Consider the following 26530-nt stretch of genomic DNA (forward strand, 5'->3'; position numbering starts at 1 on the left):
AGGAAACAACTAAACTTTGATTCAAAAATAATAATCCTTACAAATGTAATTAAGTGAGCTATTTATAGCCCACAATATGCAATATAAACCACACAATTTTAATTATTCAACTAAATATAATTATATCTAATGGGCACTCACACATTTAAAGTGAAATGGATTTTAACTATAATACACACCTAATATTAAATAGATTTTAGCTAAAATTCACACCTAATAAAACATTCATAAAGTTAAATGAATTTTAGCTATAATACACACCTAATAGTTAAATGGATTTTAGCTAAAAAACACACATAATAAAGCACTCACAAAACAAATATAAAAAATAAATTTCTACAATTGGATTTTTGATCTTCATTAGGATTAAAAATAATGCTTAGGTCTTCTCCAAATGATATCTTTCATGGGTTGCTCAAGTTGGGCCTTAATTCTTCATGAGTTTTAATTCTTTATGGGCTTTAATTCTTCATGGGTTTTAATTTTTTATGGGTTTTAATTCTTTATTCTTCAATTCAATTTGAGTCTCCAAACCCACATTCTTCGTGCCTACAAACAAGCAATTGAGTATTATTAAATTATATATTATGCATATATTTATATGATATATTATATAATATATTATATACTTATATATTATATAGATGCTCCATGCATGCACTCCATTGAGTATATGTATTATGTTATAATATATATATATATAATACACATAACTATTCAATTAAACCAATTTAAAATCAAAACGGGGGTTATAATTATAACAAAATTTTACAAAATTAACCACTAATCAACAAGGAAGGGAAGGGAAGGGGCTTGCAGCGGCAGTCCAATGACTCTGACGGCCAACGATTGGCGTCAGTAGAGACAGTGACGCAGGCTCTCTCTCTTTCTCATGCACCGGCAATCGTATCTTGTTGGCATTCTCTCTCTCGCACATGCCATTTCTTTCGATCTCCGTCTGCTAGTTCAGTCGATGTACCAAACAGAGATGCTGTTGTTTGTCGAAGCCTAAAGGTTGAAGTAAGGCTGCGAATCGCACAGATGCTGAACCAGTGAAGCTTGAAACGCACACGATATAAAGAGAGATGTTGGGGAGAAGAAAATTAACTGAAGAGTGAAAAAGATGCAAATTGTAGAGAGAGAGAGGAAGAAGGGAAAAAGGTAGATTTAATTGGGAAGGGAAAAGTGGATTTAGTGGGAGATAAAAGTGGGTTTAGAATGGTCAAACTATTGGAAAGAGGATCGGGAAGATAAAAATTTAGTATTTTGTATTTAATTTTTAATTAAATATTTATTATTAAAAAATTTAAAAAATATATAAATTATAAATTTTTAAAATTATGGGACCTCCCTAATTTGGAGGCCTTAGGCAGCCGCCTATTTCGCTTCAGTGTAGGCCCAGCTCTGCTTCTGATGTATCTTCATCTTATGAAGAAATGCCACCCGGGGTCTTCATAGCTCTCACATTTGACCTTCCAGACTGGCTTCTATTTTTCAACACCCAATGAAGCTTGTTCTGGGAGATGGGGATTCATTGCCAACGCTGCTGGCCATACCTCGATGAATCATGGCAATTAGACCATCCAATGAAGTTTATATTTTAAATTAGGGCTTTACTAACCACAGTCCTTAAAAGTGAATTTAATGCATTTTATTTTTAGTATTCAGAATGAGTATTCATTAATAAAACTCATAAATATATTTTAAATGAGTTTTGCTAATGAATGCCGCATAACACTCGTTAAGTACATTGTTTTTAGTATTGAAATACTTTCATTAATTAATAAAAATATTCAAATGTTGAAAATAAGGTAGACTAATTACATGAGTGTCGTGGGACACTCCGGAGCAAAATCCTGTATTTATTCTCAATAAAAAAGAGTATTTTTGAATTAAAAATAAAATATAATATTTAAAAATAAAATGTATTTGTTACTATGTTTTAATAGTAAGAGTTGACATTATATTTTTTTAATTTTAAATGCAAGAATATTGTTAACAAGTGCTTTCAGTCAATTATTAAGGTACATTTAATGTACTTTGTTTTTAAATATTAAATATTTTTATTGGTTGATAATAAATGTGTCATATTTTAAAATATTTTATTAATTAATAAAAAAATTTAATATTAAAAGTGAAGTATATTAAATACATTTTAACGAGAACTGCTTAACAAAACTCTAAATATAAAAAATCATTAAAACCCTGAAATCAAAGTTGTAATTCTAAAAAGTTACGGGGTTCACAGACTGGGCAATGAATGAGAATTTATTGAAATGGTATGGAAGCCGCGTAATACAGAAGAATCCACGGGCATTTATGGCTATTAAGACAAACTAAGTCGGTCTTGATAAACTGGTATATAAACGCCTTGACGGCAATAACGCAGACAGTCTGACTTCAGCACACCGCAGCTAATCATACTATCCGAACTCCGTATCGCATGGCTTCGTTCTCAATCCAGTGGCAGAATACAGGTTTGGTATTTTTAGTCGGTCTCCATTTAGGGTTTCGGTTTGTGTCTCTTACAATCTGGTGATTTTTATCTCAATCATTTGGCTACTAACGATGTGAATTGGTACTTTACACACACACACACACACATGACACAACACACATTTCTGGAGGTTCTTGATAGTTGAGAGATGCAATGGGATTGTCGATCTAGACACACAAATATATGAAACTCTTCGGACATTAGATGCCGTTTGGTTGATATAAATAGAGTTAGAAATTAGATCTTTGGCACATGTTTAGCTCTCGTCACTTGTGATACCACTGGTTTTCTCTTGTTTCATTTACGGTACCATTGGCTATTTTTCCTTTGGGTCAAGTTATATGAAATCGGAGGTTTAGTTCCATTTTTGTATCCTACTTTTTCAGACCAAGTGTAGAACAGTTAGTAGTTTTAACAGTTAGCGCTTCTACTGGGTATCAGCTGTTCCCTGACCTCATTGGGTCTAATTGGATCAATTCTATTTAACTAGTGTGTAGTCGCATTAAGTTACTTATACTCATCGAGTCATACAATAGGAGAATAGTTTGTGATGAATAATCTTCTCCACCTGTAATTACCATGACCCAGTCATCAGGACAGCACTTGTAAATGGTATTTCCCTTTGCTTTTGGGTTTTTTACCTATATCTTGCTGTTGGTGTGATGTGTGTGTTGTTTTCCACGGTGGGAATGTTGCTGGTCATATTTCATTGGCATTTGTAATTACAGTTGTCATCATTGTTACTATTGTTGTTAATGCTATTGTTATCCCAGGGCTGAATCATTGGGAATGTTCTAAATGAACACCCCGATCTGCTTTTAAGTTTGAAAGAAAAAATGCTCAAATATTTTGGCCACTCAAACTAAATCTTTTTGTTGTATGTGTTTTATCGCTTTTAATGTTTGATTGTTGTGTGGCCTTCATTCCATCTGTCATCTCCCCCCCCCCCCCCCCCCCCCCCCCAAAAAAAAAAAAAAAAAAAAAAAAAGGAAAACAAAAAAATATAGAAGCTATATAATACACACATATTGGCCAATTTTTGGCACTGTTATTGCCAACTTACAGGCATATTTGTGCAGCCTTTTCATTCTAGGTAATAAATATTGGGCACCCTCGAATTTGTCATCTGCTAGTACAATTCACTGAAGGAAGTGAGCAACTGATAGGGGCAGATAAACACTTGGTTTAAAGCAATGATTCTCTCTGCTCTTTTAACTTCTGTTGGAATCAATCTTGGTCTCTGTCTTCTATTTTTTACTCTATATTCTATATTGAGGAAGCAGCCCGGCAATATCAGTGTTTATGTGCCGCGCGGGGTTGCCAAGGAAAAAATTCAGCAGAGAAGTGATCAGTTCAACCTTGAAAGCCTATTACCATCTCCTGGTTGGATGAGAAGGGCATGGAAGCTATCAGAAGAAGAACTACTGTCAGACTCTGGTTTGGATGCAGTAGTCTTTATGCGTATTTTCACCTTTAGGTAAGGTAGATCGTTCCAGGGATAAAATTGTAAAATTCTCTGTTGAATACAGCATGCTAATATTTGCGAAATAATTAGATTTATTAATTTTGGTTATGTTTAAGCATTTTTCTTTGAGATTTGGTGTTTCAAGAAGTGTGTTTTTTTTTTTTTTTTTTTGTGGTAGGCTAGAGTGAATACAATGAAGTATTATTCCCAACTTTGGTATGAAATAATTATAGAACATTGAAGAATACAAATAAATTTAGTTCAAAGATAAAACTAATAGGACATTATTTTATCAATTTACCTGCATTTATCAGAAGAAAAAAATTATGTGAGCTTGGATGGCAAATCCATTTTCTTTTTTCATGATGAATATTCAGGGAGAAAATACATCTGTGCTGCAATATTTGATACTTGAGTGCTTTCGCAACCTGCCACAATATCTTGGGTGCTCATCTCAACTAAACAAACTCTTAAGTGAAAAATTTCCTATGCATTTGTTGTCCACTTGGTGTTTTGCATTTTTGCATGTGTATATCAGAAAATACTAATACCCTTGGTGAAGTACAAGTCATGTACAACAACAACATATCAAGCCTTAGTTCCACTATGTGAAGTTGATTACATGAATTCTAACTTGCTATTTTTTTCTATCTATGGCCTTATCTTTTATAATGTCCTTACAACTTATATCATGCTGTAAAATCTCTAGGAGAAACTTAATACTTTCATACCATTACTATGAACACAAACAGCTCTCTTATAGAGAGAAAATACAACAACAAAGAAAAAAAACAAGAAAGGAAAGAGAATCAACAATAAGGAAGAAAGGAAAGATATATATAAGATCTTAATTCTAGTTTAGGAATTAATCCTAACCAAATCTCCATTGCCTTAATCTTGGATATCCTCACAATCCAACACTCCCCCTCAAGCTGGAGAGTGTATGTTAATCATTCCTAGCTTGCATACTAAATCGTCGAACCTTTTAGCTGCAAGCCCTTTAGTTAACACATCCGCCACTTGGTCTTTAGATGAAACATAGGGTATTTTGATCAGGCCTGCATCCAACTTCTCTTTAATGAAGTGCCGGTCTATTTCAACATGTTTTGTCTTGTCATGTTGAATAGGATTATGGGCAATGCTGATGGCTGATTGTTGTCACATAACACCTTGATTGAGCCTTGAACCCTGATCTTCAAATCTTCTAGGATGATTCTTAGCCACAACACCTCACATAGGCCAAGAGCCATTACTCTAAATTCTGCCTCCGCACTTGATCTTGACATAACACTTTGCTTCTTGCTCCTCCATGACACAAGGTTTCCACCGAGAAATACACAATATCCACTAGTTGATCTTCTGTCAATAAGAGATCCTGCATAGTCTGCATCTGTAAACCCTTTAATATCCAGCTCTTCTCCTGATTTAAACAAGATCCTTTTACCTGGGGTAGCCTTCAAATAGTTTAAGATCTTCCTCACTACTTGCATATGTTCTTTTGTCAGGTTGTGCATGAATTGGTTCACAAGGCTAACACCAAAGGCAATATCAGGTCTAGTGTGAAACAAGTATATCAGACGGCTTACCAGCCTTTGGTATCTACCCTTATTTATTGGTTGACTATTAGGATCAACTCCCAACTTGCTGAGGCTCTACCGGCACATTAGATCCTCTTCCTCTTGATACCCTTGTCTCAGCTAACAAGTCCAACACATATTTTCTTTGGGAGAGAAATATTCTAGCCTTCGAATAATCAACTTCAATCCCTAAGAAATTGAGGGAACTAAGGTCTTTAATCTCGAATTCCTTGGCTAACTTATCCTTGATAATCTTCTGTTCCTCTGCATCATTCCCTGTGACTATTATGTCGTCTACATATACCAATAGAGCGGTAACCTTCTCTTTGTCTGAATGCTTGAAGAAGAGTGTATGATCACCCCTGCTTTGGTTATATCCCATATTTGTCATGGCCCTGGAAAACCTACCAAATCATGCTCTTGGGGACTATTTGAGCCCATAGAGTGCCTTCCTTAGTTTGCACACTTGCCCTGCTTCCCCTTCCTAAAATCCAGGGGGCACTTCCATAAAAACTTCTTCGTCCAAATCTCCATGTAAAAATGCATTTTTTACATCCAACTGCTGTAAGCTCGATCCAAAATAAGCTGCTAATGATAAAAGAATTCTCATAGTTGCCATTTTTGCCACAGGGGCAAATGTCTCGAGATAGTCTATGCCATATGATTGAGTGTAGCCCTTGGCGACCAATCTAGCATTGTATTTCTCTAGAGTCCCATCAGCATTGTATTTGATATTGAAAATCTACCTACAACCAATTGGTGTAACACCATGTGGTTGAGGCACTAAGTCCCATGTATGATTCTTCTTCAAAGCTTTCATCTCCTCCAACATGGCTTGCCTCCAGTTCAAATCTTTTAGAGCCTCCTCAACTGACTTGGGGATTTCAATGGAGTCCAAGGATACTAAGAAGACCCTGTGATTATGGGAAAGATGATGATGGGACAAGAAGTTGGTTAATGGGTGTTGAGTGCAACTTCTTTTCCCTTTTCGAATGGCTATAGGTAGGTCTAGGTCATCAGGTTGAACTAAGGGTGAAGATTGAATGGGATTCATACCTTGACTAGGAGATGATGATGGTGCATGCTAGGGCTGCCTACGTTTGAATACATAAGGATATCCCTTATACCTGACAAAGGGTGACAACTCTTGAGTATTTGATTGCCTCTGCTCCTTCTCAGTCATACCTTGATTGAGAGTTGATTCATGACTGCTATTTGGAGATTGAGGAGAGATAATAGGATGGCTAAGGGGCTGAGAAGATTTAAGAATAGGTTGAGAAGATGTAAGAGTAGGTTGAACAGAAGGAAAGAAGATGTCAATATCACGTAAAGGGCTGTCACTAGAAGGGTGGTCACCTTGAACCAAAGTCTCCCCCTGGGGACCAGCTTGGGATGAGCCAAAAAAAGGTGTAGATTCCACAAACATGACACCCTTGGAGACAAAAAAATTTCGAGTGAGAGGATGGTAACACTTGTACCTCTTTTGAGTGGGTGAGTATCTAAGGAAAACACATTTGATTGCTCCAGGATCAAGTTTATCACGGTGTTGTTTGGAAATGTGAGCAAAGGATACACAACCAAACACTTGAAGAGCAAGAGGGGAATGTAAGAACTGATCGAGAAAGAAGGAGGATAGACAATGTAAAGGACTTTGATTTTGTAACAACTTGGTAGGGACTCGGTTAATGAGATAGGCCGCTGTAAGGACTGCTTCCCCCCAGAAGGATTTAGGAACATTGTGATGATGAAGAAGAGATTGAGCCACATTAAGGAGGTGTCTCATCTTCCTTTTTGCTACCCCATTTTGTTGGGGGGTATCAACACAAGAAGATTCATGGATTATTCCTTCTTGCTGGAAGTATTGATGCAAGTGATGATTAAAATAATCCCTTGCATTATCAGTTCTTAATCTTTTGATAGGTGAACCAAACTGAGTTGCAATCATTTTACAAAAAGTGGGAAGAATTGAACTAATGGTGGCCTTATCTTTTAATAGAAAAACTCAAGTTATACAGGTACAATCATCAATGAAAGAGATAAACCACCGAGCCCCAGAACAATTAGGAATTTTAGATGGTCCCCACACATATGAGTGAATCAAAGTAAATGGTGTAGATGAGATTTTATTGCTAGGAGGATAGGACACACGATGATGCTTAGACAAAACAAAAACATCACAATGAAAAAGACTAGGATTTAAAGATGCAAACAATGTAGGAAACATGGATTTTAATAGAGTGAAAGGAGGATGACCCAATCACCATTGGTAGTGTTGCAGCCATACATCCCTATAATTGAAGGATGGCTGAGATGAGTAGGCAGCAGTTGGAAGCTGTTTTTTTGTAGGATAAGGGTCTTCCCTCATCAGTTAGTACAACCCATTGCATTCTCTAGCAGCACCAATCATCTTCCCTGTTGTCATGGCCTGAAATTCACACAAATGAGGGGAAAAAATAGCCCAACAAGTCAAATCTTTGGTTAGTTGGTGAATAGAGATAAGATTGGCTAATAAACTAGGTACATGAAGAACCTGTTTGAGGGAAAAATGAGGGTTTAGAGTGACTGTACCCTGGCCTAAAATTGGAACAGATATTCCATTGGCTATTGTGATTTGTTTAGAGGTGGAAAGAGAGTGGTAGACATCAAAAACATGGGAATGGGGTGTCATGTGATCAGTGGCCCCAGTATCTAGAATCCATACATCCTGTTTATCAGTCTTAAAGGCTGGAAAAAATGCTGAATGAAGGCAGTTACCTGAGGAGTCTTTGTGTGTAAGAGAGCATGCACCATCTTGTAAGGTCTTGAGGAACAACTTCAGCTTAGAGATCTCTTCGGTGTTTAAAAAATTTGCACCTGGAGCAGGCTCACTTTGGGTAGTTAATCCCTCTTCTTCTTGACCCTTGCTGCATACATATGCCTGATTCTTGGCTGCCAGATTTTTAAAACTGCCCAAACGATTTAAAACCACTTCCTTTCCATGGAGTTTGAAACAAGTCTCTCTAGTATGTCTCGGTTTATTGCAGAAGGTGCACCATAGTGCCTTTTTATTTGCAGACCGAGACTGAAATTCTCCCCTGCCTGCTTTCATCCTTAATCCGCCTCCTCTGTTGGACACCATGGCTGATTTTTCTGAACCAATATCAGTCACTACAGCAGCCCTTTGATTGGAGATCATGGCTGATCTTTCTGATCCAGCTTCATAAAGCATTGCTATGCTTCGATTCTCCTCATTTCTAACCATAGCAAAAACCTCATGGAGTGCTGGAAGCTTTTCTCTCCCTAAGATTTGCACCCGGACCTGATCAAACTCTGAATTGAGGCTTGTTAGGAACTCAACTACTCTATCTCTTTCAAATATTTGACTAAGAGTTGCAGTATCAGCACTGCATATCATTTTAATATTCTGATAATGGTTTAACTCTAGTCATAAGCCATGCATCTTATTATAGTATTCAGTAACACTCATGCTCCCTTGTTTAGTGCTACTAAGTTTAGTTTTAACCTCAAATATAACTAATGCATCATGAATTTTGGAGTAAGTCTGCCGTATGGTTTCCCAAATCTCTCTAGCCGAACCCAAAAACATGCAGTTTTTATTTACCTCGGGTTGCATGGTATTCCAAAGCCATGACATGATTTGAGCATCTTCTACCTCCCATGCTGAAAGAGCAGGATCTGTTGGTTTTGGAGGAGTCGAAGTCAAATGGCTGTTTTTTCCTTTACCCTTGAGGAATGTTTGTACCAATTGGGCCCATTGTAAATAATTCCTACCATCTAATCGGTAGGATTGATGGATTTTGGGCAGCTCTCCAGTCCTTGATCCAGTTCCGACTTCCATTAATTGAGCCATTGGAATTGATTCTCCAGTTTCCAGATCTGGAGTCACGCTTGAATGTTCAGACATGGCTGTTCCAGTTGGTGAGGAAGAGGTCGGATGCAATGAAGGTACGTTGAACACCAGGGATGAGTGAGAAAAATGTTGGAGGGTTGATCCGGAGAAGTTGGAGGCGAGAGGGTGGCGCACGCGCTGGTGAGTGGGGTTGGAGACGAACTGGGCGGTGGCGTGTGACGGCGCTTGAAGGATCCGACGACGGTGGGTCTCCGATGGTCGGCCGATCTGATAGCGGCGAACTCATTGGCAGTGCTGGTGTTGTGTTGGTGGCCAGACAGTGCGCTGAAGGCACTCTAACAGGTTAAGACCGATGGTGATGGTGAAGAGGAACCCAATGAAAGGGTGGCGACTGGTGCAATGAAGGCACTAGGGTTTTAGTGTATCACCCTATTAGGCTCTGATACCATGTAAAATCTCTAGGAGAAACTTAATGCTTTCATACCATTACTATGAACACAAACAGCTCTCTTATAGAGAGAAAATACAACAACAAAGGAAAAAAACAAGAAAGGAAAGATACAAGAAAGGAAAGAGAATCAACAATAAGGAAGAAAGGAAAGATATATATAAGATCCTAATTCTAGTTTAGGAATTAATCCTAACCAAATCTCCATTGCCTTAATCTTGGATATCCTCACAATCCAACACATACCAAAGAGTCTCCCACCAAGTTTTTCTTGGTCTTCCTCTACCTCTTTTGCTGAATACTTGCTCTATTTCATCCACTCTCCTTAGACGAACATCTATTGATCTTCTTCTCATATGACCATCTTAATCTCATTTTACCATCTTATCTTCAATAAGAGCCACTTTGACCTTATTATGAATAACTTGATTTCTAACTTTATTTTTTCTTGTATGTCCGCACATTCATCTTAACATCTCATCTCCTTTACGCTCATATTTTGTACATGTTAGTATCAGAAAATACTGATACCTTGGTGAGCTGCCAGTTTTTATGCATGTTTAGAAAGTGGTGCACTTTCTTTTCAGAACAATGAGTTTAGCAATCCCAGTGTTTTTGTGTATTTATTCTTAAATGCTTTTGTTGGGGAAAAAGTTATAGATATAATAAACTAAAAAGTGTGAAAAGTAGAGTTTGGCAAGACAAAATACAAAAAAATTGGTAATCATGTTTTGAGAAATGTGTTTTTATATTTGAAGAAGCATTATATTGTCTTACACTATTTTGTTCAATTTTCTAATTGTTCAAAGAAAAATAGATATACTATCAGAATTCTGTAGGTGGTACATACAAATTAGTTCCTCATACATCATATTTTTGAACACGTGGTATACCTTGTTCCTGTTCCCTTTCCGAGTACAAGAACAATCCATAATATTGTTATATAGATTTATTTATTAATTTTCTCTTTGGGAGTGGGGAGGTTGGTTTTAGGTAATTTTTTCCCTTTATTTCATAATCTTGATTTCTGTTGGTGTCCTGCAATTACTTTAGCTTGTATTTTTTTATCTAAGATCTGATTGCAAACAGTTCTGGTAGGACACACTAGACTTTCTTTACATAGCGTTCAATGTTGTTTAAGGTATGAACTTCTGCAAACATTGTTAGTTTTTTCTTGATTCTTGTGATACTTTATCTTTCTAAAATGATTGTTCTTCTTCTTCTTAATGACAAAAAATACTTTTGGGATTCATAACACCTTTGTATTAAAAGCTACACCTTGTTTTTTTGTTTGGGTGTATCAGTATTTGGTATGTATCAGAAACTTAGGCTTACCCCCTCCTTATACTTGTAACCATTATATCTTGATTGATTCTCTAATCTGTTGATGTTTAATTTATTCATTTTTCATGTTGTCATATATTTCTTAGCTGTAATCTGATGTATGATAATATTCATTTGCAGCTTGAAAATATTTGCTTTTGCCGGGATCATTGGAGTTTTTGTTCTTCTTCCAGTTAATTTTATGGGGAACCAGCTAAGTATTGATTTTTCTGATTTGACACAGAAGTCCTTGGATTCATTCAGTATTTCAAATGTCAATAATGGATCAAGCAGGTGATTATTGGTTGACCTTTTTAAACTAAAACTAGGTATTTGTTTTTAATAGCAATGCTATATGGATAATATTTTATTTTTCTCTATTTTTTCAACCATGAAGATAGCTTTGTTTATTTAATTTCTGGGGGATGCTAACAATTTGAACTGGAGTTATGAGGATGTCACTGTGTTATATTTATTTTTGAGGTTTCTCCTTTTGATATAAAAGCTTGATCCCTGTGTTAGATTTGTTTTTGAAGTTTCTCCTTTTGTCATGGAAGCCTGAGCCCTATGCTTATACCAATCCACAAATGATTTAAGGAAAATGAAAAACAACAAACAACAACATATAAAGCCTTATTTCCATTGTGGGTTGGCCACACGAATTCTAGCTCACTAGACATTTTTATCTATGCTCATCTTTTTTAAGAATTCATATTATACCTAATTGTCTCTTACCAAGATTTTCTTGGTCTTCCTTTACCTCTATTGTTAGATACTTGTTTCATTCCATCAACTTTCCTTATAGGAGCATGTATTTGGATTTTCTTTCTTTTCTTTTTTCCTTTTTCTTCTTTTCACATGACTAAACCATCTTAATTGAGTCTCAAGCCATTTTATCTTCAATAGGAGGCACTCTAACCTTATTATGAATAACTTAATTTCTAATTTATATTTTTTTGGTATGGTTGCACGTCCATATTGACATCATCATATTTGTTACGCTCCTATTTTACACGTGTTGGTGGTTTTCTGCCCTAAATTTTATGCCATACCACAAAGCCAATCTAATAGTTTTCTGATAAAAATTTCCCTTTTTGTTTTAACAAAATCTTACTATCACATAAAACATTTGATGCACTTTTCAATTTTAACCATTATGCCTTAATTCTAAGGATAACATTCTTATTGATCTTATATTTTTGAATGATCAACCCAAGATATTTGAAGTGATCTTTTCGTGCTATGACTTGATCTTCCAATTTTACTATTACATCATTTACATTTATGTTTTGACTAGACTTGCATTCCTTTTTTGGTTTTCAACTTGTTTAACTTAAAACCTCAAACTTAGTATTCACACTATCTTTTGTCTCATCCACCAACACAAAAATGTCATATGCGAATTAACACATACCCAGGTGCCTATACCTAGGTATGCTTACAAATGGACAAGTATTCACATTATCTTTAGTGAATTCATCCATTTGTAATTGGAAAAGTCTCAATATCTCCTCCACATGTCTTTAATAACATGTTTATAAGAAATTTGGACTCCTTTCTTCTCTAAAACCTTTGTGAGACTTTTTAGGAACTTTTTCGTAAGATGTTTCTAAATCTATAAACACCATATGTGAATTCTTTTGTTATCTCTACAACTTTCTATTAGGCACCTCAACAAGTACATAGCTTCCATCTTTGACCTACAAGGCATGAAATCAATTGATTTTTGTCCACCTTGGTTTTTCTTCCTAATCATTCCTCAATCACTCTCTTCTAAAGTTTCACGGTATGGCTTATTAACTTGATTTCGCTATAATTTCCACGACTTTGAACATCTCCATTCTTGTAGATAGGCACTAAGGTGCTTTTATTCCACTTATAAGATATCCTAATAGCCTACCTAGACTTTAGGGAGAATGGAATCCTCTCTAACCCACAATACAAAATCTCTCTTTCTCCAGATGTGCCACATATTGTAGAAGGGAATAGTTCTCCAAATATTTTCTCCTCCTTTAGAATACCCTCAAAAGTACAAAAAATCCATCATGGGTGCTGGAAACCCGGTATCACCTTACAATCCCTCCTACAACATAATCGATCCTCTTGTCTCATGAGGAAATAATCTATTAGGGTGCTTGATGTGACATTTTTATATGTGATTAAGTGTTCATCCTGTTTTTTGAACCTAGTATTGATTATGATGAGCCCATATACCATAGCAAAATCTAGAATAAACTTATCATCATTATTAATTTTTTCGAATCCATACCCTCCATGTACCTCTCTATAGTCGTTTCCGTCTCTACCCACGTGACCATTTAAGTCACGTCCTATAATCATTTTCTCTGCTCTTGGTATCATTTGTATGAGTCCCTCTAGGTCCTCCCAGAATTTTGCTTTTATCTCCTCACCTAACCCCGCTTGTGGTGCATATGTACTAAAGATATTCATAGTCATTTGTCATGACCCAAGATTCCATAGAAGGGTATTATAGTAATAGACTTAGCAAGTTGTTAGGAGATATTTTGTAATGTTGTTACAGCACATGGATGCTGTTATTTTTGTTAGAGGAAGCCTATAAAAGGCTATTGGTAGGGGAAGGGAAAAGGCATGTTGAATGATAATTGAAATTTTAATTTCTCTCTCTACAATTTCTCTCTCTTTCCCCCCCTCTCTCTCGTTCTCCACTGTCCTATTCCTTCTCTCCCTAATTCTATTCAATCTCCCTATTCAATTCTTCTCTATTTCTTCTCCAAAATTCCTTCCAATTACTTCTAAGACCCTAGCTAAACCCTAGGGTCATGACAAATGGTATCAGAGAAGTCCATCATTGGCTATGGTTTTGATTCAAGTTTCGACGGTGATTATCGGTGAGTTCCTACGGTGATTATCAGCTGTTGATACGCTCGGTTGTGAAACTCAGAGTGTTGCCTACTTCTGGAGGCGACTTCGAAGGACAGTATCTGGCTAGTGATTTTCATACCCGATCGTGATACAGGAGGTGAGATACGGCCACTATTCTTGGCAACCCAGGCGAACTCAAGGAGTGCGGTGGTCCTCCAGCCCGTGGTCAGTGATTAGGTGAGAAGGAGGAGTTGGCGGGAGGTGATTGTTGAATCCGTAGCAATTGTGAGCAGAGTCGATTCCGGCCAACGGCAACAGAGATAGGGTGTTGGACGTCGGGTGCATAAGTATCGAGCTGATAGCAAGTTCGCTGGTGTTAATGTGAAGGGCTAGGAGACTTGCTACCAGAACAGAAGGTCGGCACAAGAGTTCCGTTGTAGTTGGCGATGCAGATGAGGAAGGTGTCGTGGCCATTATCAATCACGACCAGTCAATAGGCAGCACCAGAGAAAGGATTCGAGGCGAGTCCAGCAGTCCGGGCGAACGGTTTTGGACTTCCGATTCTGCTTACCGATGATGATTGCTGTCAGGTGATTCCTCGCACGTAGATAGCGAACATTGCAGGGGCTCAACTGATTGATTTGGATTGAGGAGACGAAGGTGCCAATTCCGACGAGGAGGGACGACGTGAAGTGGGAATAGGTTTGGGTCTCGACTAAGAAGGCGAATTTGGGTATCTAATTCCAGCAAGGTTCGGAGTAGCTGGGAGTGGATTTTTGAAGGCAAATTTGGATGGGTGATTCTGGGCTGTGACTTGCGGCGCTCCTTTGCGGTAATTCCGATCCGACTTCATTAAGGTAGATCATAATGGAGTAGTAATTTCAGGTGGTGGATTCCAATTGAAATTCTATACCGTGAGCAAAGGGAAGCAAGGGTTAATTTTGGCTTTGAATTTTGGTTTAATTCGTTTGAAGAATAGCGGTATGTATTGGTCTTCCAAGTGTCATGTCCGTGAGATGTCGACCATGGGAAGCAAGCCACACATGAGACAAATAGGGTCTCAATTGCAGCCAAATGATGCTGCATTTTCAGTGGTTAATTTTCATGCAAGAGAGCAACCTCAATTGCAGTCGAAGGATGCTGCATTTTCAATGGAATGTCCTGCTTGTGAAGCCTTGGGAAGTAGCGCACGAAGGAGTCCAATGGAGTCTCAATTGCAGTAGAAGAATACTTTATTTTCAGCTGAAATGGAGCCTCAATGGCAGTCAAAGGAGGCTACATTTTCAGTTGGCAGCAACAGGGACAAAGGAACAAGCAATGGGATTCATGAAGAGTGCAAGGAATTCGGTCGAATGTTCCGTGAGAAGTTGCAAGAGTTTGCAATGATACTATCTAAGGAGTATCATTACAGTTTTCCCACCGAATACTTTGATGATTGTTATGGAAGTTTTAACAAGGAGGAGTTTCTTAAAATGGAGAAGCCGAAAGAGAAGACAAGAAGGTGGAAAACTGATTCATCGTTGACTTTCGAGTATGTGCTTGGGTATTTGGAATTAGACAGCAATATCAAGAAGGATGTTGGCAGCATCAGAGATGATATTGATGATGGATTACATACTTCAAAGGGAATCTGTAATGAATAGATTGATAGGGCAGCCAATGCAGCGGGATCATCTGATATTGCTGAAAAAGAAGTCCAAATAGAGGGGAATTGCAGCCTACAAAAGGGAAAAGAAGTTGCTGAATTACTTGCAGGGAATCTAGAGATCATAATTGAAATTGCAGTCATCATTAAGGATGTTCTAGGTGATAATTGAGGAGGTCCAAACCAAGAAATGATTGGGGAAGTCAATCAGAAAACAGTACTGATGGGAGCCAGCAAGAAATTGGGAGATTTGGACATGAATTCGGCCACAGCTGCTTTGCAACCAGCTCTGCAACAATGGAAAGAGCTTATACCTCGTCAGAACTGGCAGTTAAAAATGAAGGATTATTGAAGGAAGAGGAAATGGAGGATTTAGTTAATAAGCAAGCTATAAATCGTGTGGGAAAAGATGGAAAGGATGAAGTGCATATGGTAGCCGTTGAGAAATCATTGGCAAGGATTAAGGTGGATATTGCTGAAACAGAGCAAGGCCATGGGATGAATGGGAATAGAGTAGAGGTTGCTATGGAGGTAGGTATGTCATCCTTCCTCGTATTGGATGGGGGATTGAGTGTAATTGGACAGCCATTGCACGACTTGGGTGCATCGGACTTGAACTTGATAAAGTTTCTTCTACTGGAGTCTTGCGCCAACTTAGTCTTGGAATTAATCTTGAGAACCTACAAACGAAGAAGAAGAAGCCTAGAAGAAGAAAGAAGGAAAGAGGCATGACTGGGATTGAGAAAGCTGGAATTGGTTAATAGCATTGATCAATTGTTGAAGTTCTTGAGGACAAGAACTCTCTCAAGGGGAGGGGAATTGCCATGACCCAAGATTCCATAGAAGGGAATTATAGTAATAGACTTAGTAAGTTGTTAGGAGATATTTTATAATGCTGTTACAGCACATGGATGCTATTATTTTTGTTAGAGGAAGCCTATAAAAGGCTGTTGGTAGGGGAAGGGAAAAGGCATGTTGAATGATAATTGAATAATTTCACTCTCTCTCTCTCTCGTTCTCCACTGTCCCATTCTTTCTCTCCCTAATTCTATTCAATCTCCCTCTTCAATTCTTCTCTATTTCTTCCCCCAAATTCCTTCCAATTACTTCTAAGACCTTAGCTAAACCCTAGGGTCATGACATCATTCTTCCTAGACCAACCTTCATCATAATAATCCTATCCCCTATTCTCTTTACATCCACTACCTCATCTACTAAGCTTTTATCCACAATAATCCCTACTCCATTTTTTGCTCAATCATTTCCTATATACCATATTTTACATCCAGTTTCTGATAAAGTTTTTGCTTTTTTTCCCTACCCATCTCATCTCTTGAAGGCACATAATATTAATCTTTCTCCTAATCATCACATCTACCTCTTCCATACTTTTGCCTATTAATGTTCCTATGTTCCATGACCCAATCCTTAATCTATGATGTTGCGGAAGAACACTTACAAAATAGAATTGGTTGGTGCAATAATATTCAAAACCAGAATATCAAACTGATACAAGAACACAAAGAGCATAAAATTAGAACTCCCTGTAAGGCGATTCAAGGCTCAGATCTGAGTCTGTCTAGATTGTACCACTCAGGTAACGCCAAATGAATAAGGCCACCAAACCACAGAGAAGCCCCAAAATCCCAAGGACCAAAACCCTCAAATGCTCAAACCCTCTTGTCGATAGACAACCCTCACCAAGAAAACCGCCCAGAAAGTAACTCACCAGAACGATCCACCAAGGAATAGAGAGCACTACTCACAAAGAAGATGGAATCAAGATCAGTTGTCAAGAGCTTACCTTAGAAAGAACTGTTGAGATATATAAATAGAGATAACCGATCGATCAACCAAGGGGGGTCACAAGGAAAGGAAGACCATTGCCATGGAAAGGAGGATCGGGCTGAGAAAGGCAAGAAAGACTCACGAAGATCGGCCATCAAAGGAAGCTATAGGGAGAGCAAGAGAGAGAGAGAGAATCGATTGTCAATAAAGGGCAACAGAAAGCAACAAGGGCCCTTTTATGTGACGTCCTTAGGGCAAGGTAGGAGAGTAAGTGGGCTTGGGCTTCCTTAAGTCTTGAGCAAATGGGCTCAACCCATTTCTCCTCCAAAGGCTTAATAAAGGGCTTATGACCCGACTTCTTTAATGGGCTGCCAATGAGTGGTACTTTTGGACTATACTTCAATCTCGGGCCGAAGCCTATGAAAATAAACTCGAATCTTCGTCATAGCCTTGGGCCTCATTGGGAAACAAAAAACAACATATGATTTTGGTTTTGGGCTTTGACTTTGAATTTGGTTTTGATTTTGATTTTGATTTTGTTTTTAATTTTGGACTAGCTTCTTTACCCACATTCGTCCAAGCAAATGCGGGGACCTTTGCTCATTTGTCACTACATTCGGGTGCCAATTCAGCGGCCCTAGCTCACTTGACACTACATGCGGGCAGTGTAGCGCATCGCTATGAAGAGTTTTGCCCCGACGATTTTTCATAGTTTGTCTAGAGTTCATGTTTTGGATCTAATTAGGTTTTACGTTGGCTGTCGGCTACCTAAAAGGGGAGAAACAACTAATCTTCAAAGAAAAATTAAGGGGTAGAAGGGAATGGAATGGAGAAAGACAGGCAAACCAAATGTGGAGGGAAATGGCTACTGCCCTTAAAAGCACGACAAAGGTAGTTCTTGGAGAGACAAATGGTAGAGCTCCAAATCTTAAGGAGTCTTGGTGGTGGAATGAAGAGGTACAATTGAAAATTAGAAATAAGAAAACTTGCTATAAGGCTGTATATCAGTGCAACAATGAAGAAAACCTAAAAAAATATAAAGACGCAAAAAATGCAGCAAAAAAAACTATTAGTGAAGCAAGGTTAAAAGCATATGAGAATCTATATAAATAACTTGATATAAAAGATGGAGAAAGGGATATATATATAAATTAGCTAAAGCAAGAGAAAGAAAAACAAGGGATCTAAGCCAAGTGAAATATATAAAAGATGAAAACCAAAATGTATTAGTGAATGAGAGAGCGATTAAGGAGAGATGGAAGAAATATTTCACAAAATTATTCAATGATGGTGGGGACGCAAGAGTTAGGTTGGGACATCTTAGTAACTTCGAAGGGAACGTGAGCTATACATTTTATCGATGCATAAGTTCAAATGAAATAAGACAAGGATTAAAAAAGATGAAAAATCATAAGGCGGTGGAACCGGATAATATACCAATAGAAGCATGGAAATGCATGAGAAGAGGGCATTTGCTGGCTAACGAAATTATTTAACGCGATCCTTAAATCAAAAAAGATGCCAGATGAGTGGAGAAAGAGTACTTTGGTTCCTATATACAAGAACAAAGGAGATGTTCAAAACTATGAAAATTATAGAGGAATTAAGTTAATGAGCCATACCATGAAACTCTGGGAGAGAGTAATGGAGCAGAGGCTCAGAAAAGAAATAAATGTCTCAGAAAATCAGTTTGGTTTCATGCCTGGTAGGTCAACAATGGAAGCTATATACCTACTGAGGCGCCTAATGGAAATGTATCGGGATCAACAGAAGGACCTGCATATGGTGTTTATAGATCTAGAAAAAGCCTATGATAGGGTCCCTAGAGACGTATTATGGAGGTTTTAGAGAAGAAATGAGCCCAAATAGCCTATATACAAGCCCTTAAGGGCATGTTTCACAGTGCAGAAACAAGGGTTAGAACATGCGGAGGGGATACTAAACTATTTAAAATTATAATGGGACTGCACCAAAGTTCTGCACTAAGTCCATACTTATTTGCTTTAGTAATGGATGAACTTACTAAACACATTCAGACAGAGGTGCCATGGTGTATGTTATTTGCAGATGACATAGTGTTGGTGGATGAAACAAAAGAGGGAGTGAACACTAAGCTTGAGTTGTGGAGAAACAATTTAGAATCTAAGGGATTTAAATTAAGTAAAAGGAAAACATAATATATGGAATGTAAATTTAGTAAGAATATAAGAGTGGAGGATGTTATAATAAAATTGGAAGGCCAAATCTTATAAAAAAAAGATCATTTTCGATATTTGGGGTCAGTGATTCAAAAAGATGGAGAAATCCATGAGGATGTAACGCATGGAATTAAGGCAAGTTGGCTCAAATGGAGAAATGCATCGAGAGTGTTATGCGATGGTAAAATCCCATTAAAATTGAAAGGAAAATTCTATAGGATAATTATAAGACCAGTCTTGTTGTATGGCTCAAAATGTTGGGTAGTCAAATACCAGCATGAGTAAAAGACGAGCGTAGCAGAGATAAAAGATGCTAAGATGAATGTGCATCCATACAAGAAAAGATAAAACTAGAAATGAGGTTATTCGTAATAAGGTAGGAGTAGTGCCAAGATGGTTTAGTCATGTGAGAAGAAGACCAAGAGACGCTCCTGTAAGGATAGTTGATAAAATGGAACAATTAGTAAAAAAAAGGGAGGTAGAGGCAGATCCAAGAAGAATTTGGGAGAGACATTAAAGTTTGATATGAAGTGTATGGGCCTAAATGAAGATATGACAAAAGACAGAAATACATGGAAGTCTAGAATTCATGTAGCCGACCCCATATAGTGGGATAAAAGTTGGATATGTTGTTGTTGTTGGGTGCTGGAAACCCATTGTTCTGCCAGTTGAGGCGTGGGAAGTTTTGTTCAAATTTGTGTTAATCTTTCCCACTTTTTTTCTTATTTTGTTTCAACCGAAAACCCTCTCCCCCACCAAAATAAATATTTAATTGAATGCAGTTGCGAATATTGATGGAAAATGTTAATTAGAAGTTTGTTCCTACAGATACATGTAGAACTCTTTGGAAACTTATCTACATTCCGAGCTTTAAAAGCCAATGTCTAAACAATATTGGTTATAGTAAAAATTTAATAATCTTTTACCACTGTATGGATCCGGTGTAATGTTCCTTGATCTATCTAATTTAAGTTTACTCAGATGGGTCTAAATATATTGGAATTTATACGTCTCTTTTTATGATAAAGCGAAAAAAAGTTCTGGATTACCTCATCTGTTCTTGATGCTGTTACATGAGAAGTTTCTATGTCTGTTTGTGAGGTGCTTATTATGTGGTGGTTATCTTCTCTGTCAGCTGTATACTTTATTTGCAGGGAGCCACACACACACATACATTTACAGCTGAACAGAGCAATCTTTTGGCTGCAAGCATGTGTTTAGCTAGTTCTATTGAAGTGACCCTGACATGATCTTTTGGCTTTTCTTAAGGCTATGGATTCACTTCTGTGCCATTTATGTCTTCACGGCATTTGTCTGCTACCTTCTTTATTCTGTAAGTGACATCTCATGTACTATTTTTAAGTTGCTGTTTATTCAAGTGTGGAAAAAACATTCACGGACATCTAATTCCATTATGGAATATGATCAAATCTGCAGGAGTATAAATATCTTTCATCAAAAAGGATTGCTTGGTTCTATGCATCCAAACCTCAGCCACATCAGTTCACTATTTTAGTAAGAAATATACCTGCTTTGCCTGGGAGTAGCATCAGTGAAAGTGTTGAGCGCTTTTTTACAGAGTGCCATCCTTCCACATATCTTGGACATGTCGTGGTTAAACGTACAAGTAAACTTCAGCACCTAATTGTAAGCATTTTAGGTGGTAGCTTGGTATATCTTATTTTCTTCTGGGAGATTAGATATAATTTTTCACATCTTTTATGATGTTGATGTAGTTCCAGTGATCATGTCCTTCTTTTATAAATATGTCTTAGCTTAAATGTATATTCAGTTTATCATCTCTCCTTAGGTGTGTATTTGTTATTGGCTTCGCTAATGATATTTAGTGGCTGGGTCAACAAATATTAGGGAATACATAGCATCTTTATCCTATTGATTTTTCTTAAAGATGTGGGAACTATATTCTTGTGCCAAAAAATGCAATACACCATAAGCCTTTTCATTTTTGCAATTATTTTATGTATCTTTCCAGGTAAAGCCGTGTTCTTTTCAAGTTTACATCTGTAATGTTCCTGACTTTTCTGCATGCTACTCATAAGTTTCTAATTCCCACTAGAACCCTTTTTTTTTCCTCATTCATTCTCTTCTTGCAACAATATTCATTCATCTTGTTGAGAATCCCACATCGCTTCCACAAGAGAGACCTAGGCTATATATAAAGAGAAGGATCCCTTCACCTGTTAAGCTAGCTTTTCAAGTTGGAGTTCTACCTCTAACTTCTCACATGGTATCAGAGCTAACCCTTGGCTGTTGTGGTCATGGACTAGTACCCTGCCCGATCACCTGAGCATGTATCAGTTACTAGAGAAGCTTCGGCGTGGGAAGGAGTGTTGAGAATCCCACATCACTTCTACAAGGGAGACCTGGACTATATATAAGGAGGAGGATCCCTTCACCTGTTAAGTTAGCTTTTCAGGTTGGAGTTCTACCTCTAACTTCTCACACATCTAAACATTGGTATTTTAGTTTTACTGCATCTTTAGTCTTTTTGTACATGGGATAAGAATGTACTCATCTGACACTTCCGAACCTCGAAGTGGTGGGTGCCTTGTCACTAGTTGTCAATTCTTGTTTTAATGTAACTGTTTGATATGTTATGACTTGTATAAAAAATATTGTTGCCTCACTTTATAAATTAGCAAGAAATTTAATGAAACAGTGTTGGTAATGCACATTTTCATTTGATCTGTCTTGCTTTATGCTGAGGTAATCACATCTTATTTTGTGTTTTATTGTAGAGATGGTTCCTTTTCTGTATCTTTTGGCAATGAAAATGTACCATACCTTCTGTAGGACTAAAGGTTTTGAGTTGAACTAGAGAGATCAAGATTTAGAACAAATTAGCTAAAGATAATGGAGAAACCTTTTTTGTGAAGCATGAGGCTAATGATATATATATATATATATGTATATATGGGGAGGGAGAGAGAGAGAGAGAGAGAGAGAGAGAGAGAGAGAGGTGTTAATAGTGCAATCATTCTCTGAAGTGAGTAATATACCCTATTATCTGAGCCAGTGAGCGTGAGGCATCCCATATTTACAGGCTGTATAGATGCTTGTGTGATTGATCTGTGCCACTGGGGACCTTTAGGATATTGCTCTATTTGAATATGCTTAAAAGTGTTTTCTATAACGTCATTGTGAGTATCATCATTCTTAGTTTGTTTTCTGCAATTCATGTACATGCATCTTTAAGCCTCTTATAAGACAAAATACTTACAGCCTCCATTTCTTTCCCCATGTTATGAACAAATTATTTTAGATGTGACCCCTAAAACATGGTTTTTCTTTACATCCTAAAATTGTATTGACTTGCTTGCTTAATTGTGTCTAATTTAAATATGTTCCTTTTTTCCCTCTCTAGAATCAAGCAGATAAGGTGAATAAGAGGCTTGTTCGGTTGAAATCAACAAAACATACTCTAGAAAGCTCGAGGCGCAATGTTGATCTGGTAGATAGTTATGAAAAAAAGCTACATGATCTACAAGATCAGATACGGTTGGAGCAATCTTCAGGAAAGGTGTGTGACTTGACTTGGTACTTGCCTTTCATGAGTGTGGCATATCATGCTTTGGGGAAGCTTGGAGTAGAAGCCTTGCTGGTTATATTGGTGTATGGGTTTCCTTAGCACTCATCAGACTACCAAAATGAGAAAACGAAAGAAAAAAAGATAAAATCAGAAGACAACAATACTATAATCATTGGACAATCTCTGAAGAAAAGTTCGGGAAAAAATCTGAGCTTCTTTTAACGGCATCAATTCTATGATCTATATTTAACAAATTAAAAACGAAGTGAAATTGATGCAAATTTCATATATGCATTGAAAGTCTAGGTTCTCAGGACCATTTGTTTATTCATTTAAAAAAATTCCAGGACTCTTTTGGTGGCCTATTGATGCTGTTAACGAGTCCATACCTATGGCTCATCTTTTAGGTGGATGTAGCCCATGCACCAGGGCCATTAATCTGTCCAGTTATTCTCTAGTTAATGTTTTCTCATATGTTCACTATTACTACATTGCTTGGACCCAAATTTAGCTGTTCAGTGGCTTTGAGCTGGATTTTGGCTTAACTAAAGGTATGGGCTACCTTGTGCTACTTTAGAAGGCCACAAAGTCATCAAATTGTTGGTTGATCACATGCTTTCTTTTGTGCAGCATGAGTACACTATGCGTCAGCATGTTGAAAGCAATTCAGGATGAGATAAAAGATGAAGTTAACCCTCTATCTAATAGTTAAGTTTTTAGATGGAATGGTGGTTAATAATTTAACACAGTATCAAAGCAGGCAAAGGTCTTGGGTTTAGACCTCATCGCTAACCTAATATTTAAATTGTTGCATGTTTTTGGAGCAATGATGCAGGGAAGCCTAGCCACATGCGAGGGAGCATGTTGAGAGTAAAAATAATAATATAAAGATAAAATTAACCCTCTATTTAATAGTTTAAACTTTTAGATGGAATGGTAGTTAACAATTCGATAGAAATTACAAGAATAGGACATTGTCAAGCAAGCAGCAGTTGGATTGCTTGATATCTGCACAAGTGTGCACACATATGTGCATTCACTTATGGACTATAATGTTCCTTGGAGCAATTAATACATTTTCTTTGGTTTTATTCCATAAATTTAAACCACTCACTTGTTTGGGTTCGGTTTCAATTGTAAGTGGCTTTTAGGTCCAACAACAACTTTAACCTACACCAATAATCTAGAGACAAAAAAAAAAAAAGATTAATAGAGGTTGAGGCAGTGTTATTAAAGGCGCGCCTAGGCGCGCCTTGATACCAGGCGCAAGCCTGGCGCCTAGCAACAAATCAGGCGGGCGAGATCTGCCTAGGCGTGCCTGGGCGCACCCAAGCCCTCAGGCGCAGCCTTGGGCTTAGGTGTGCCAAGGCTGGGCCTGGTTTATTTTAGTTTAATTTTAGTATTACTTTTCAGATTTTAAGAAAACATTAAATTGGAATTGATTTCTTGCTATATTTTAATCAAATCTAATCCTAATTCAAATTGTACTTAAATAAACCAGCTGTCATTCTTGGTTCTAGCCTCCTCTCTTCTCGGTTCTAACATGTATACATTACAACATATTTACATTTCTTTAGTTTAAGTAAATGTCCACATTTTCTTTAATTTATATTTTACCTTCTATTTACTTTAATACATAAATGTAAATAAGAAAGTACCCTCAATTCGGATTCAATAAAAATATCTAAAAAATCAAAATTCATAACAATAAGAAAATAGAATTTTGGTTTTAGTACAAACTCAAGATTTAGCGATTTTACCACCCCTAAAATACATACCTATTATTTCTTGAAAAATTTATTAAAAATCATTTTAACAACAATGAATATTAGCTATCAAAATACCGGAAGATATTTTTTCAAAATGAAAACATTTTCTTATATGCCTCCTTATAATGCGCTAATCTTCCAGATTTCGAAAAATAACATTTTTCAAAATGAAAACATTTTCTTGATTGTGGACTTGTAGTGTTTGTTGATTGTGGACTTGTAATATTTATGTGTTTGTTTAGAACTTTGCATGATGATTGATACTTGTTTGAGTTTGAGTATTATTTCTTTGTTTTTCTTAAAATGGTCTTTAGAGTGGTATTGTTGTTGACATGTTGTGAATCTTGCCGGAATCAAAAATTTAAAATGTCATCCAACACTATTGATCCTAATCCTGATAGTAGCTCTGCTGGTAGAAGAAAAGATTCAGCATGGAAATATCATAGTTAGCATATGTTGAATTTTATATTTTTTTTATAATATGCTTGTTAAAATATTATTAGAAGTTATGACTTATTTTATACCTTTTTCTTCAACTAAGACATTTTATTTTTATTTTTTTTATTAACTGGCGCCTAGTTCCACCAGGCTTACGCCTCGCCTTGCGCCTCAGGCTGCAAGACCCTTGTGTGCCTTAGTGCACCTTGGGCCTTTAATAACACTGGGTTGAGGTTTTCCTTTTCCTTGGATTCTTAGTGGGCTTTTCTGTTTGATCTTTATTTGCAAGTAGATTTTTTCCTTTCTTCCCACCCCTCCCCACCCCTTGTGTGCACTTTATACTGGGCTTCCCCTTGTGGCAATACTTCTATTAATATTACCTATTTGTTGCTCATCTAAAAAGGGAAAATGCTAGTATTCCATACTGATTTGGAATAATATTCTGCCTGCATTGTTACTACTATAATAATGACAATCAGAAACCTTAATCCAACTAGGTGGGGTCTCCTGCATTATTACTTATAAAAATGCATTATTGAAAGGGGTCAACGGTGTATATTATGAGGAATTACTAATACGTGTTTCTCACTTTTAATGTACATGTGCCTGTGTATTTGTATATGCCAAAGTTTTATATGCAGTGGTCTCCACTCTATCATAACTGAACCTTAGGACAATTATTTTGGTGTTAAATTTTTATTTCTAGATGGTGTGTGATATAACCTTTTGTTATAATGCCTCTGTGATATAATAGGAAGTCTCTGCTGCCTTTGTGGCTTTCAAGTCACGGTATGGTGCTGCCCAAGCTTTGCACATCCAACAAGGGATCAATCCAACAGAGTGGCTTACTGAGCCATCTCCCGAGCCTCGCGATGTCCACTGGTCCTTCTTTTCTGCCTCATTCATGAAGAGGTGGATTTACAAGCTAGTGGCTGTGGTCGCATACATTACTCTTACAATTTTATTCCTTATTCCGGTAGTTGTAGTGCAAGGTCTTACTCATCTGGATCAATTGGAAACCTGGTTCCCTTTTCTGCGCAGCATTCTGGAAATGTAAGTTGTCACCGTTCAACTTATTATTTTCCTTCATAGATTTGTTTACACCAAAATCAACCAAATGTTAAGGATCTTTGAAGGC

At 37.1% G+C, this 26530-nt stretch overlaps 1 protein-coding gene across 3 annotated transcripts in view; it reads left to right on the top strand.

The window, feature by feature from the left end:
* The first annotated feature begins 2340 nt into the window (after positions 1-2340).
* LOC127803364 (CSC1-like protein HYP1) overlaps positions 2341-26530 on the top strand; it is a 31464-nt gene continuing 7274 nt past the window's right edge. Inside the window, exons 1-7 of one of the 3 annotated variants that reach the window (XM_052339528.1) lie at positions 2341-2477; positions 3577-3974; positions 11302-11454; positions 20905-20968; positions 21073-21282; positions 23021-23176; positions 26147-26445. In XM_052339528.1, coding sequence (XP_052195488.1) covers positions 3691-3974; positions 11302-11454; positions 20905-20968; positions 21073-21282; positions 23021-23176; positions 26147-26445 — 1166 coding nt within the window. In that variant the 5' untranslated portion in view covers positions 2341-2477; positions 3577-3690. Of the gene's footprint in view, positions 3975-11301; positions 11455-20904; positions 20969-21072; positions 21283-23020; positions 23177-26146; positions 26446-26530 lie in introns of all 3 variants that reach the window. The other 2 variants (XR_008023512.1, XR_008023511.1) reach the window with 2 other exon arrangements.

The sequence above is a fragment of the Diospyros lotus genome, chromosome 6, assembly GCF_014633365.1.
Source record: "Diospyros lotus cultivar Yz01 chromosome 6, ASM1463336v1, whole genome shotgun sequence".
NCBI lineage: Eukaryota > Viridiplantae > Streptophyta > Magnoliopsida > Ericales > Ebenaceae > Diospyros > Diospyros lotus.